This window comes from Mustela nivalis (genome assembly GCF_964662115.1).
Source record: "Mustela nivalis genome assembly, chromosome: 9".
NCBI lineage: Eukaryota > Metazoa > Chordata > Mammalia > Carnivora > Mustelidae > Mustela > Mustela nivalis.
This window is the reverse complement of record NC_139028.1, coordinates 89,504,863-89,517,827: the sequence shown is the minus strand read 5'-3', so window position 1 is coordinate 89,517,827 and position 12,965 is coordinate 89,504,863. Positions and strand designations below refer to the sequence as shown.

Here is a 12,965-nt window from a genome sequence, read left to right as displayed (position 1 = left end):
CCCTCTAGTTTACATTTTGAAAAGAAGTGACACGATATTCAGTGAAGGGAATGTGCTGGGTTGGGGGTATTACTAAGCCCTAGACCCTGAGCAACTAGCCTATCGCCTTAGTCTTCAGTGCTCATTGCAAGCATATGCAGATGGTTTATTTTAGGCACTCTTATCTTTGCTTACTTTCCAGACAATTGGGACGTTTCTCAGGCAGAACCAACATGTTCAGGGTCTTTATTTTGGGTCTTTGCCTTGCATAAAAGGACAATGAATGCCCTGTTGTTTACAAATTGGGGTTATGCATCCGAGCACACACCAGTGTTTTGGGCTCTGTTCCTTGGCCTTTGTTTAGACACTTGATCCTTTTTGCCACCCCCCCCCTTCAGTTTGGCACCCTCAAACTTGCTTCTTCCTGGTGGTATCCATTACCTGGCCTTTGTAATTTAGTATAGAGTTAGGAGAGTATGCAACACAAAGGTTGTGTTAGGAGATGTTCATCTGATCTGATCTTTGGCTGGGCCCAGTAGAGATGGGAAATGTTACTTTGATTGATTAGAGAGAGAAGGATCAAGAGCCTTGGTTGGTTTCTTTTTACTATCACATCTCTGACTATATGAATCACCATGGTATAAAAGTCTTCCTAGAATTTTCTACCTGTTTTTCTTTTACTCACCTTAGAATTTTTTTTTTTTTTTGGTTTACATTAAAATTAAAAATAGCATTTGTTTTATCTTATACAAGAAGATATTATTTTGTAGAAAGTTCTTGTGTTGAGTGAAAGCATGCTGAAATTCATCTATGCTTTGCTTTTACATGCAAGTAAATCTGAGGGAAAACTTGAATTAGGGCACAATAAAGCTCTCTGTTAGTGAGATTCCCTTGTGATACCCAAGGAGGACTGTTCCTTTGGTGCACACTTGTTTCAATCATTAGCCCAAGATTTTTCACAGTCTCCTCAGGTCCCTGAACAAATTCTTATCCTATAAAAGCCTGGTGATGATAGGTTTATAGATAAATGGGTGAAGATTATCACAACTTTTGGTTGCCATAGCCTAGCCCTAATCAATGACCTAGAGATGAAAGATACCAAGGCCCTTACCCCCTGTTGGCTGTTGAATGCTCTTTTTTGAACACCTAAAATGCAGTCTGTCACCAAGTTGAAAAAAAAAAGAGAGATTGCAATGCTACTCCTGTGAAAATGAATTTGGTTAAGTGGTCAGGTGTTCATATCCTTCTGCCACATACTCCTGTTTCTTGTGTGCACATTTCTTTCTTAGATCAGACCTTAAATCATTTATATCTTTCCCCTTTACCAAAAAAAAAAAAAAAAAAAAAAAAGGTAATGCCTGTAAAACAAAATCACTGTCATTCCAAAGATGATCAGCTTTACAAGTTTTCTGAAATAATAGCAGAGCAACAGAAAATAAGCTCAAGGGCTGAGATCACACAGAAATAAATTTGGGGCTTTGTAAAAACAGTTTATAGAATTCAAACTATATTTGTGGTTCCAATGAACAAAACCAAGAACGATGCAGATTTTTACTGCTCTTCTACCTAGTCTACTATACTCCCAAGGAGAACAGGAATCATTATTTTTAATTCAGAGGACTTAGTTAGGCAGGATGAGAAATACTAATTTTAATGAAATGAAAAATGTGTCTTTATTTTCAGCCTTTCTGACGCAGGGTAAAAATCTAGTCAACACAGAGGTGAGGAAAACATTAGCAGAGCTAACGAAGTCAGAGATATGGGTGTGCATCTCCAATTACAACAAAGCCTAAATCTTAGGTATTCTGTAAATATAGTTGCTGGTCAAAGAAAACCTTTTTCCTGGACAAGAGTTTATAGCCAATAGGTGAGGATACTGAGATAGATGGCAAGATTATAACTTAGGCTTCTTTGGTCTGAGCTTTGGCATTTAGCTTCTCAAGATACCTTCAATGGGAATTAATAGAAGGAGCAAAAATAAGGATCCCATATAGCAGCGAGGCAAGAAAAGGCCACAAATGTATCCGCATCCCTGCAGAGATTACAGAGTAACGAGAAATTGAGAGACACAAGAACTGACAAGGGAGAGAAGACAGAAGGCTCAGGGGAGAACAGTGATGGATAGTGTGGGGTGCAGAGCGGGACGGAGCAGAGGCCTAAACATTCAAACAAAGTTGATAAAGCAATACAGTTCAGTGGGATTTACTTTCACTAAAATGTGCCTGAAATTGGGAAGATCTTGCTGTAACCTGAATGTAAGAGAGAAGCAAACACTGGCAATGCTATCATTTAAAATATCAAATGAGAGCTTTCATACTTCACATTCCAATTATGGCTTACTCACAACTTGAAAACATTCATTACCGAAGCAGCTCACAAGCTTTTGCAAGGTTCTTAATTGAACTACATTCACAGGAGTTCTTGTAGGTGAACAGACATTGGCTGAAAATCCTGTTTATTTTTGCAATCCTGAGAGTGGTGAGTTGTTCTGCCATGGTAATCTGCAGTCATCTGGGGATGAGGAGGTTGCTGATTCTAAAATCTGAACGTGCTCTGGAAGGATCCTAACAAAATGTGTGGCTCGGACAAGAAAAGCATAACCCTTATCAAAGAGGACTTTTACCGTGTGGGGAAGCTAAATGCTCTTTCTCTAAGGCTGTCACATCTGCTTTCAGTCCCCGTGCCAAAGGGTCAGAGCTCAATCACAAGCCTGTGGCACCCCCTGCTGGTTAAAAGCCCATGCTCATTTTGTTACTTTACACTGAGCTAAACATTGCCATCATTTCACACTTCTTTTAACATTCCATATGAATTTAATTATCATTTGTTTGGATTCATTTGTTACAGAGATGAGACAGTTTGTTATAGATGTTCACGTTTTACATTACTTCTTCTTCTTCGTCATTATTTTCCCCCAATACCAGTTACTTCTCAAGATTCATCAAAGGCTTCAAGGATCACCCATCAACCCACCAGGCCTCAATTTTTCTTCAATCCGGCTTTTTGATGAGCATGGTCAAGAAATTAAGAATCCACTTTTGCTGAAGAATGAGCAGAAAATTTGGGTCTCTTATGGTAAAGCATACAGGTAGGAACATGTTGTTTATTCTGTCTATCCTCAACCTTTCCAGGGGCAAGCTAATTTAAAAGGAAAGTTGAGAAGGGTGCCAAGTAGCACCCTTTAGGGATTTTTTTTTTTAAATCTTGAATTCCAATAAAATTTCAGGGGCGTTTTTTTGTGAGGCAGTATTGTTTGTGAGATATGACATCCCTCTCTCTCTTTCTCTCTCTCCCTGACTTTCTGTCTTAATGCCTTGTCATAGTTCTTGAAGTCTGCCTGTCAGCACAGCAAGTGGGATTTGTTCATGTCTGAGTAGTCACCTTAATGATAGCAGATGGAAACGCCACGGGGGGCCCAAGCCCATCACACTGTCATTGTCGCACACTGCCCTGACCTGCTTCCACTCCTCTATTTTTTTGTCCCTTTTTAAAGGAGAAATGGATGGTAATTGAAAAGGATCTTAAGCAAGATTTATGAAGCTGTGGACAACATGATTCCCCACTATCTCTCTATGTTTTCACAAATAAAGTCTTAACCTTTTAAGCACCAATGACAGGACAGCTAAAGATAAATTGGTAAAGCTTGTAAGCCCTATCCTATCTAAGTTATATTCCTCAACAGCGCCTTACATTATCCCACAATAATTACTAGTTATTGCTGAGCATTGTGTAAATTTTTGTAGATTGGTAAATTCCTGCATAAAATTATCTGTGTTTCTGGGAAAACAGAAAGGCTGCAGTCTGTATGCACTGATGAGCTGGGCTGTTGTGTGGAATATCTTAGAAATGTATGCATATTTTGACAGGACACATCCAGATGAACTCGGAAACTGCTTGTCAGGAAACTTAAACACACTTTTCTGCCGACTTAAAAAATTTTTTAAGCCCTTATTTATCTGAATAGGGAAAGTAGGGGAAAATAACTTCGCTTATTGAGTGTAATTGATCGTATATTAATTATAATGAAAATAACATTGATAGACTAGGAACTGATTGGATTTGCTATATATTCTAAGAGTCAACATTTCAAATACTGAAATAAATCTGCTCACAAATTCAGGAAGGTTTTGGAAGAAGTTGGTGGGACTAGTTTTAGATAGTATATTATAAAATTTGATTTCTTCTCTCCCAGGAGAGGGAAATTAAAATGTTTAATAATTTCTTATGCTGTGTAATTTATAGAATTAAAAATATATGTAAGGAATGTTTTCTTCCATAGACAGATTTCAAGATATAATTATGTTACATTGTGAGAATTGTTTTTATAATGGTAGAACAGTGATGAATTTTATAGTGGCGAGAATTCTTGAATAATTTAGCAAGCTCTTCCAATTACAAGGAAAGGCTTTAACAAAATGTGTCTAATAATATCTTCTTAAATATCATCATTAAAGTGAAAGCAATGACTAATTTGATATTTTTAATAATGTTTGTTATAATATGATATTTTGACAAGATGAAACATTTGTTCTTGGTTTGTTGGATCATACTTGTGGAATAACTTAGTAAAATGCAAAGTATCTGGAATACTCTAAAATCAACAGGGTTGCAGCTGGAAGAATTCACAAGTGTATATTTGTTTATATGTCATTCTTATTTTAACAGAATAATTTTTTTCTGGTCTTGAATCCAATATAAAGCACTAGGAAACCATTATAGCATTTTGCTACTATTGGAATTTCTGAAATTTATGTCTAAAGGTTATTTCCTAGATCTAGTTTAAAACATCTTGAGAGAATGTGCAAATATGTACCAAGTAAATGATACTCATTTTTAGATAGTAATTTTAATGTGTTGACATGGGGAGTTAGCTTACTCATTTATAAAAGTTGATTTTGCCGATATCTGCTTTTTCAGTCCTGTCATTATTTTTCTCCCAATTTTTATTTTGGAATATATCCAGTCTACAGAAAACTTGAAAGAATTATACAGTTAACACCTATGTATCCTTCACCTAGGTACACCAGTTTAGAGTTTGCCTCATTAGTTTTACCTCTTCTATCTCTTTTCTCTCTTTGAGAGCTTTTAGATTATTTCCAGACAGTCACTCAAGTTTCAGTCATAAATGCTTCAGATCATATAAGTGAAGAATAGGATGTTTTTCTATGTCACCACATTGTAATATCTAACACAGTCAACAATAATGTAACATCATCTAATTTACAATCTATGTTTAAACTATGCAAAATATGCTTTAGAGTTTCTTGTAGTCTTAAGATCCAAGTAAGATTCATGTATTACGTTATCTCCTTTAGTTCTCTTTAATCTAGAATATTCTCTCACCTTTTGTTTTGCTTCTCATGACATTGAAATTTTTAAGAGTTTGGCAGTTTTCTTGAATGTCCCACATTCTGAATTTTTCTCATGTTTTCTCATGATTAGATTCAGTTTAAAAATTTTTGACAATCCTACTCAGGTGATGTGCTTGAGTCCTATAATTATGAAGTTAAATAGCAAGACTTTGTCACCAATTTAGAAAAAAAGAAAAGGCTCATAGTTGACATAATGCCAGTTGCCATTGTTTTTATTTAAGGTAGGTTTCCTATCTGATTTTAATTATCAAATAATTAAATAGAAAAGAAAGTACCTAACAGTATGTAATATGAAAAATCAAATTAGCATAACATTTAATGAGCTCCCCAAAATAGTAATTTATAGCCAAATATTAAGAATTCACTTATTTGTCAGCTCCAGAGAATGTTAATGGTGTATTGTATTGTAGTTAAATGTTAAAAAATAAAAATTGCATGAATGACAATTGGTTGTTTTTCTCAACTAAATACTTTGCTTTTATTATTGAAATTATTTTTAAGAATTAAATGTTTTACAACTATCCTTGACATATAAATCAGCCAGATAAACTAAAATGTGCATTTCAGGTGTCAGTATAAGGTATCAACAATAGTGGCATATTATAAGAAATTCACTTACTTCTGGACTTTGTTACTCACTGATATTATAGGTTTTATTATTTATTTGTGCTCAAATTTCAATGTTTGTATGATTTTGCATATAGCTTAGATGTTTTATCCATTTTTCAGATCTCCACTTACACCTGTTTTGAGTCTCACCTTTGACCAAGTGACTGCATTGGACAAAGATGGCATTACAGTTGCATATAAAACCTTCTTGGACCCTAATGCTGTTCTTCTACCTGGATGTGACAAGTAATAACATGTGCTCAGTTAAAATAATTTGAAATACCTAACTCTGATTGCAACACTAAAAGATGTTTTTTGTACTGTTTTAATAAGCAATTATTTTATTGGCTTATTTCATGATATAATGAGCTAGTGTCCAAAAAGTTTTTCATTAACTTCTCTTGAGTTAAACAAAAAAACCAACAAAACCCGTGAAGCAATGAGCAGACTCTAGTTTCTGCTTTGCAGATGTAACAGTTTTATTTAAAATGTAAAAAATGTTTAGTGGATGTTTCTAAATTAAGAGTTTTGAGTGGAATCATTAAAATATTAAATAACTTTTTTTGTGCGAGCATTCATATTTAAACGTCTCCTTTGATGATGATAAGTTGAAAACAAAAGCAATATACTAAAGAATTGATGGAGTGGTGGGAAGAATAGGAGTTGGAAGATTTCTCTGCTGCTCATGATTTTCCATGAGCTGGTGGGTGTCAGCGTCTTCTTTCTTTCTTTCTTTTTATTTTAGAATTTATTTATTTATATATTTATTTATTTATTTGACAGAGAGAGATCACAAGCAGGCAGAGAGGCAGGCAGAGAGAGAGAGAAGGAAGAAGGCTCCCCGCTGAACAGAGAGCCCAATGCGGGACTTCATCCCAGGACCCTGAGATCACAAAACTGAGCCGAAGGCAGAGGCTTAACCCACTGAGCCACCAGGCCCTCTGTGGGTGTCAGTTTCTTATCTGTAAATAATAAACCCCAGTATTTGCTAAGTGTTGATCACAGTTCTAAATGAATTGGGTAAGGATTTGTTTAATCCTCAAAACAATGATCTTAATCCCATCATTACATTATTTTATTATTACTTCATTTTATTATTACTTTTATAGAGCTAGAACTGAGGCTCAGAAGGGCAGAGTAATTTGTCCATTCATAGAACTAGTACATGGTAGAGCCAGGGTTCTAAACCAGAGTGTCTTTCTTAAGAACTGAGGGCTTAACAACTACCTAGCACTCTCTACTAGAACTTTCTGTGATGATGGAAGCATATGTTTTGACTACTGAGAACTTAAAATATGACTAATGTGACTGAGGAACTACATTTTTAATTTTAAGTTATATTAGGTTAAATTTAAATAGGTATATGTGCTAATGGCTATTATATTGAGCAGTCAGCATGATTCTGATAGTATGTTGGATTAGGTGATCTATCTATAAGATCCCATCTATCTTTAATACTTCGTTAAGTTAACAATTTATTGCTTTCCTTAGTATACAGGTGAAAAGGCTGGATGTAGAGGGAAAATCCAGAGAACCAGAACTGGTCTGTCTGATGAGGTCACTCAATATAGCTAGACATTGCTAAACATGTCTACAAAGACAAATTCTTTGGTCTTCCTTGGTTGTTTAAACAATTCTATCCCCCAATGACTGCCTGCAGTATCCAGGGAAGACTGGGATGTTTTGTCTTGTTCTTTTTCTTTATAGATAGAAAATAGCTTAGCGTACTTTTCTTTTTCTAATAAATATTTTATTTTTTTGAGAGCTTGCGCACATGAATGGGGAGGAGAAAGGCAAAGGGAGAGGAAGAAACAGACTCCCCATTGAGCAAGGAGTCCAGCACTGGGCTTGATCCCAGGACCCTGAGATAATGACCAGGCTGATGGCAAATGTTTAACTGGCCGCACCATTCAGGAGACACCCCAGTACTTTTTTTTTGCAGGCATTTCCATTTATAAGAAGATCCATTTCATGTGCCCCAATCTTTCCCCAAACTGCTAAATTTGCAAACAGGCCCTTTTCCCTTCAAGTGTTAGCTAGGAGTTTAATTTTTAATTCATGTATTCCTTCCTAATTTCCCTTTCCTGGGTGCATTAAAGACTTATATTGAGTGGTTTTAAGTTAGATCTAGGTCACTAAGCATAACAATATGAAACTACCCTTATTGAAAACAAACTTATTGGAAGATAATTTACATAATTTTTAGATCCCATTTGAAAATCTTTCTATACTCTAACATGCATTATTTGAAATCTTAATAATCATAGTTTAACATATATCTCTTGGGGTATTGCAAAAAATACTATTTCCTGTCTCAGAACTGGTTTTTGTTGAATAACATGCCATATGATATGTCTTAACATATAAGTGCTGAGCCAGATAATTTTCTTTAGAGTAATGATTAGTTCACTTTTATTGTTTTAAAATAATTATTTGGGGGCATCTGGGTGGCTCAGTCAGGTGAGTGTCTCCCTTCGGCTCGGGTCATGGTCCCCGTGTCTGGCTTCCTGCTCAGAAGGGAGTCTGCTTCCTCCCTTTGCTCCTCCACCCCCAACTCGTGCTCTCTCTCTGTCTCAGATAAATAGTCTTAAAAAATAAGTGATTTGGCTGAACCTCCCACTCCCCATTTGTAGTTTGTGTGCCCCCTAGAATGTGCTCCTTTTTAAGACTGTCTAAAAATTGCCAAAACAATGTGCTTCACATAACCATTTTAAGTATAAAACTATCTTGTATTATTTATAGCCCATGGTATTTAGAGTAAAAGTTAACAGTGAAGATGGTGCCCACTATGAGTGATTCTGTAAGACTGAGTCATTTTTTTGTTTGTTTGTTTCTCTGTTCTGTTTATAATTAATCAGTCATGGAATCCTCCAGTATAATAAATAATTGCAAGATACAAATTTGAAGTCTTCATTTCCCAATTATAGATAACAAAGCACTTTACAAATTTCTGTTTAAAAAGATTGTGAACTATACATTTGTTTTTCTCCCCCTAGTAGAGTATAAGATATGTAAATTATTATACCAGTAGAATAAAGAAAGTTATAATTAAGTGCATTTTATTTTGACAATAATAGTTAAATATTTTACTTTTCTTAGCTGGGAAGTTTGTGAGAGATTTCCAATTAATTTCAACAGTACCAGTCAAGAGATACCTGATCAATTTGAAAAGGTGGACTTGGAGAACCATTTCCTACAGAACAAGGTCAGAATTCTTTCTTTCTTTCTTTCTTTTTTTTTTAAAGCTTTTATTTATTTATTTGACAGACAGAGATCACAAGTAGGCAGAGAAGCAGGCAGAGAGAGGGGAACGGAAGCAGCTCCCTGCTGAGCGGGAGAGTCCCATGCGGGGCTCGATCCCAGAACCCTGGGATCATGACCTGAGCCGAAGGCAGAGGCTTTAACCCACTGAGCCACCCAGGTGCCCCAAAGGTCAGAATTATTTCTTGTACTTAATAAACGTATTTTATGTATTGGACAGTCATTCACTATATGGTGACTGAGTGGATTTTTTTGAAGGTTTTTTGGAAAGTACAGATTATTTTACAAATGTTGGGGCAGGTATTATTCTTTTTTTTTTTTTTCTCAGTCTATTTTTATTTTATTTTTTTTAATTTTTTATTTTTTATAAACATATATTTTTATCCCCAGGGGTACAGGTCTGTGAATCACCAGGTTTACACACTTCACAGCACTCACCAAAGCACATACCCTCCCCAATGTCCATAATCCCACCCCCTTCTCCCAAACCCCCTCCTCCCCAGCAACCCTCAGTTTGTTTTGTGAGATTAAGAGTCACTTATGGTTTGTCTCCCTCCCAATCCCATCTTGTTTCATTTATTCTTCTCATACCCACTTAAGCCCCCATGTTGCATCGCCACTTCCTCATATCAGGGAGATCATATGATAGTTGTCTTTCTCTGCTTGACTTATTTCGCTAAGCATGATACGCTCTAGTTCCATCCATGTTGTCGCAAATGGCAAGATTTCATTTCTTTTGATGGCTGCATAGTATTCCATTGTGTATATATACCACATATTCTTGATCCATTCATCTGTTGATAGACATCTAGGTTCTTTCCATAGTTTGGCTATTGTGGACATTGCTGCTATAAACATTCGGGTGCATGTGCCCCTTTGGATCACTACGTTTGTATCTTTAGGGTAAATAAATACCCAATAGTGCAATTGCTGGGTCATAGGGCAGTTCTATTTTCAACATTTTGAGGAACCTCCATGCTGTTTTCCAGAGTGGCTGCACCAGCTTGCATTCCCACCAACAGTGTAGGAGTGTTCCCCTTTCTCCGCATCCTCGCCAGCATCTATCATTTCCTGACTTGTTTATTTTAGCCATTCTGACTGGTGTGAGGTGATATCGCATTGTGGTTTTGATTTGTATTTCCTTGATGCCAAGTGATATGGAGCACTTTTTCATGTGTCTGTTGGCCATCTGGATGTCTTCTTTGCAGAAATGTCTGTTCATGTCCTCTGCCCATTTCTTGATTGGATTATTTGTTCTTTGGGTGTTGAGTTTGCAAAGGCAGGTATTATTCTTTACTTCCTGTTAATTCAGCACTTTAAAACTGAACCAATATACAGTATTCCCACTAGAAAAATTTTTACCTGAGTTGTCATTTAAGTGCTATTGCTTAGCATATTTTCTTTATATCTACTGTATTAATAAGTTGGAGTTGTTTAAAAAAATCTTTAAGATGATTGTTAAACAAGCATTTGATCTCTTTGCTCTGTGGGTCAATGTATTTAAGGAATAGGAGTTCTTTAGAAAAACGCAACTCGTTACAACCCAATTCAGAAGGTTTGTTTATTAATTTATACTTAGAAATGTCAGTAAAGAATTTTCTTCTTCAACTGAGCTATGAGACGTATTTGAAACATGTCTCCAAAGAAAGAATATAACTTTGTTTTTTTCCCGAGCAGCAGGGTTGTTGTCCATTTCAGCAGCATAAGCTCTAGTTTTTGAACTCATGAAATCAAAACCAAAAGGTACCCACAGTGATAAAGATGCTCAAAGTAGGACTTCCTGTTAAATGGTCTAGGCTCTTTATTTCTAAAAGACAATGCAAAGATCCATTGTCCCAACCTGCTCTTTTCTAATTTCTGTATGAGTGTCAGTTTACTATGTCAAAATGTATACTGAAAATATTAGTTGTTTTAAAACACCTGTGAATCTAAATAATACAATTATAAAAATAGAATAAAATAAATAATTATAGTTGGAAATACACATATAACTTTTTTCCCTGTAGAACTTTTCACTGCCCCCAAATTTAACTGCTAATAACCTACCGTTAACCAGAAACTTCACAGAAACGGTCGGTTAACAGGTATTTTACATATTGTATGCATTATGTACTGTGTTATTGCAAAACAAGCTAGAGAAAAGAAAATGTTATTAGGAAAATCATGAAGAAGAGAAAATGCATTTATATCATTGTACTGTATCAAAGAAAATCCACATCTAAGGGGACCCATTTAGTTCAAACCTGTGTTATTCCAGGGTTAGCTGTATTTCTAACCCTGTCAGATTTTGAGCATATTTAGAAAATAAATTCAAGTTGAGAAATACGTGAATAATTAATGTCTATATTTATATTTATATTCATCTCTCATTAAGAGTTATTTACCATAATTCTGATCCTGTTGGCATTCCTTTTTAAGTTTTGATGTGACATTGTTTCCTGTTCAAAAAAACTTGTAAGCCTGCCTGTTACCCACTGAAATTCCAAATCCTCGTCAGACCTTCATTGATCTCCATGGTTCTCTAATCTGCCCCTAATCTTGACTTGCCATTCCAATATTCTCTTCTTGATCTTTGTACACTACACTACAGTTAGAGCTAGTAAATTGTGCCCCGTAACATGTTCTTCATGTTCACTTGTGCCATGGTATGTGTTGTTCCTGGTCTAGCATATATATACCCCCCACCATTACCATTCCTTGCTTTTTAAAGCTTTATTCAACTCTTCTTCTTCCATGGAGCCATCTCAGATCCTCCAGAAAGAATGAACTTCATATTATTGAAACTCCTTTTCATCCTTTGAAAATGTTCCTAAAGTTTGTGTTTTGGTATCGTCATTTGTTTTTGTGTCTTTCTCTTCCATTAAATTGAGAATTCTTTGGACACAGACATTATGTCTTACTCATCTTTGTATTTTTTAATTCTAGCACAGATCTGTTGTATGGCAGCTGCACAATTCATTTTTGATGAATAATTTTTAAAAACCTAGGTACAACCTTTCTTTTAAGGCTCAATATTCTCTAATACGTTCTTCATGTGTTAGCCAAGCCTGATTGCTCATTTGTTGTTTTCTGAAAGTACTTCGTGATTTCTGTTTTTATGACCATGTAGATCACTTTGCCTAGAATTCAACCCCTTTTTCTTTGTTACCACCCACCAGCCTTCTTTGTCACTTTTATGCCATATTCTAACACTGTCTGGCGTACAGCTGGCATTCATTAAATGCTCGCTGAAATTCTGCCCATCATTCTAACCTTATCTGATTTGTGCCTGTTTCATGAAAGCTTTATCAACCTTCATCCCCAAATTGGATATGTTGTTTCTGGACTTATATCTTCATTGCATTCATTCTGTTATCCTTATGACATTGAACTTGATGTTTCTCTTAAACATTTTTTGCAGGATTCAAAGTCAACCAGTGCTCCAAATGAACACATTTCAGGTCACATTGGGGAAGAAAAGGGAGAATGGTAGATTCCACTGAGAATATTGGGATCAGGTCATAAAGGGTATTAATTCAGTGTTAGGGGTCCTGGATGTTGTTCTGTAGAAAACGAGGAGCCATTGGAAATATTAAAGCAGAAGCAGGATCGGATTTGATGTTTGTGTTAGGAAGATAACTCAGGAGTCCTTTGTTTATCCTCCCTGCTGGATTAGCCATTGCTCAGGGACAGAGGGCATCCTGCTCATCCTTGTCATCATTGCAATATCTGCACATTCAGAGTTAGCTAGATGGAATTGAATTC

The 12,965-nt window shown here is 35.8% G+C and overlaps 1 protein-coding gene across 1 annotated transcript in view; it reads left to right on the top strand.

Moving 5' to 3' along the window:
- LOC309841271 (doublecortin domain-containing protein 1-like) overlaps nucleotides 1-12,693 on the top strand; it is a gene marked incomplete at its 3' end in the record, with an annotated part of 145,554 nt that extends 132,861 nt beyond the window's left edge. The window contains exons 6-9 of the mRNA XM_082684176.1: nucleotides 2,904-3,067; nucleotides 6,081-6,206; nucleotides 9,060-9,165; nucleotides 12,622-12,693. Of these exons, the coding sequence (XP_082540302.1) occupies nucleotides 2,904-3,067; nucleotides 6,081-6,206; nucleotides 9,060-9,165; nucleotides 12,622-12,693 (468 nt within the window). The remainder of the gene's footprint in view (nucleotides 1-2,903; nucleotides 3,068-6,080; nucleotides 6,207-9,059; nucleotides 9,166-12,621) is intronic.
- Nucleotides 12,694-12,965: the final 272 nt, after the last annotated feature.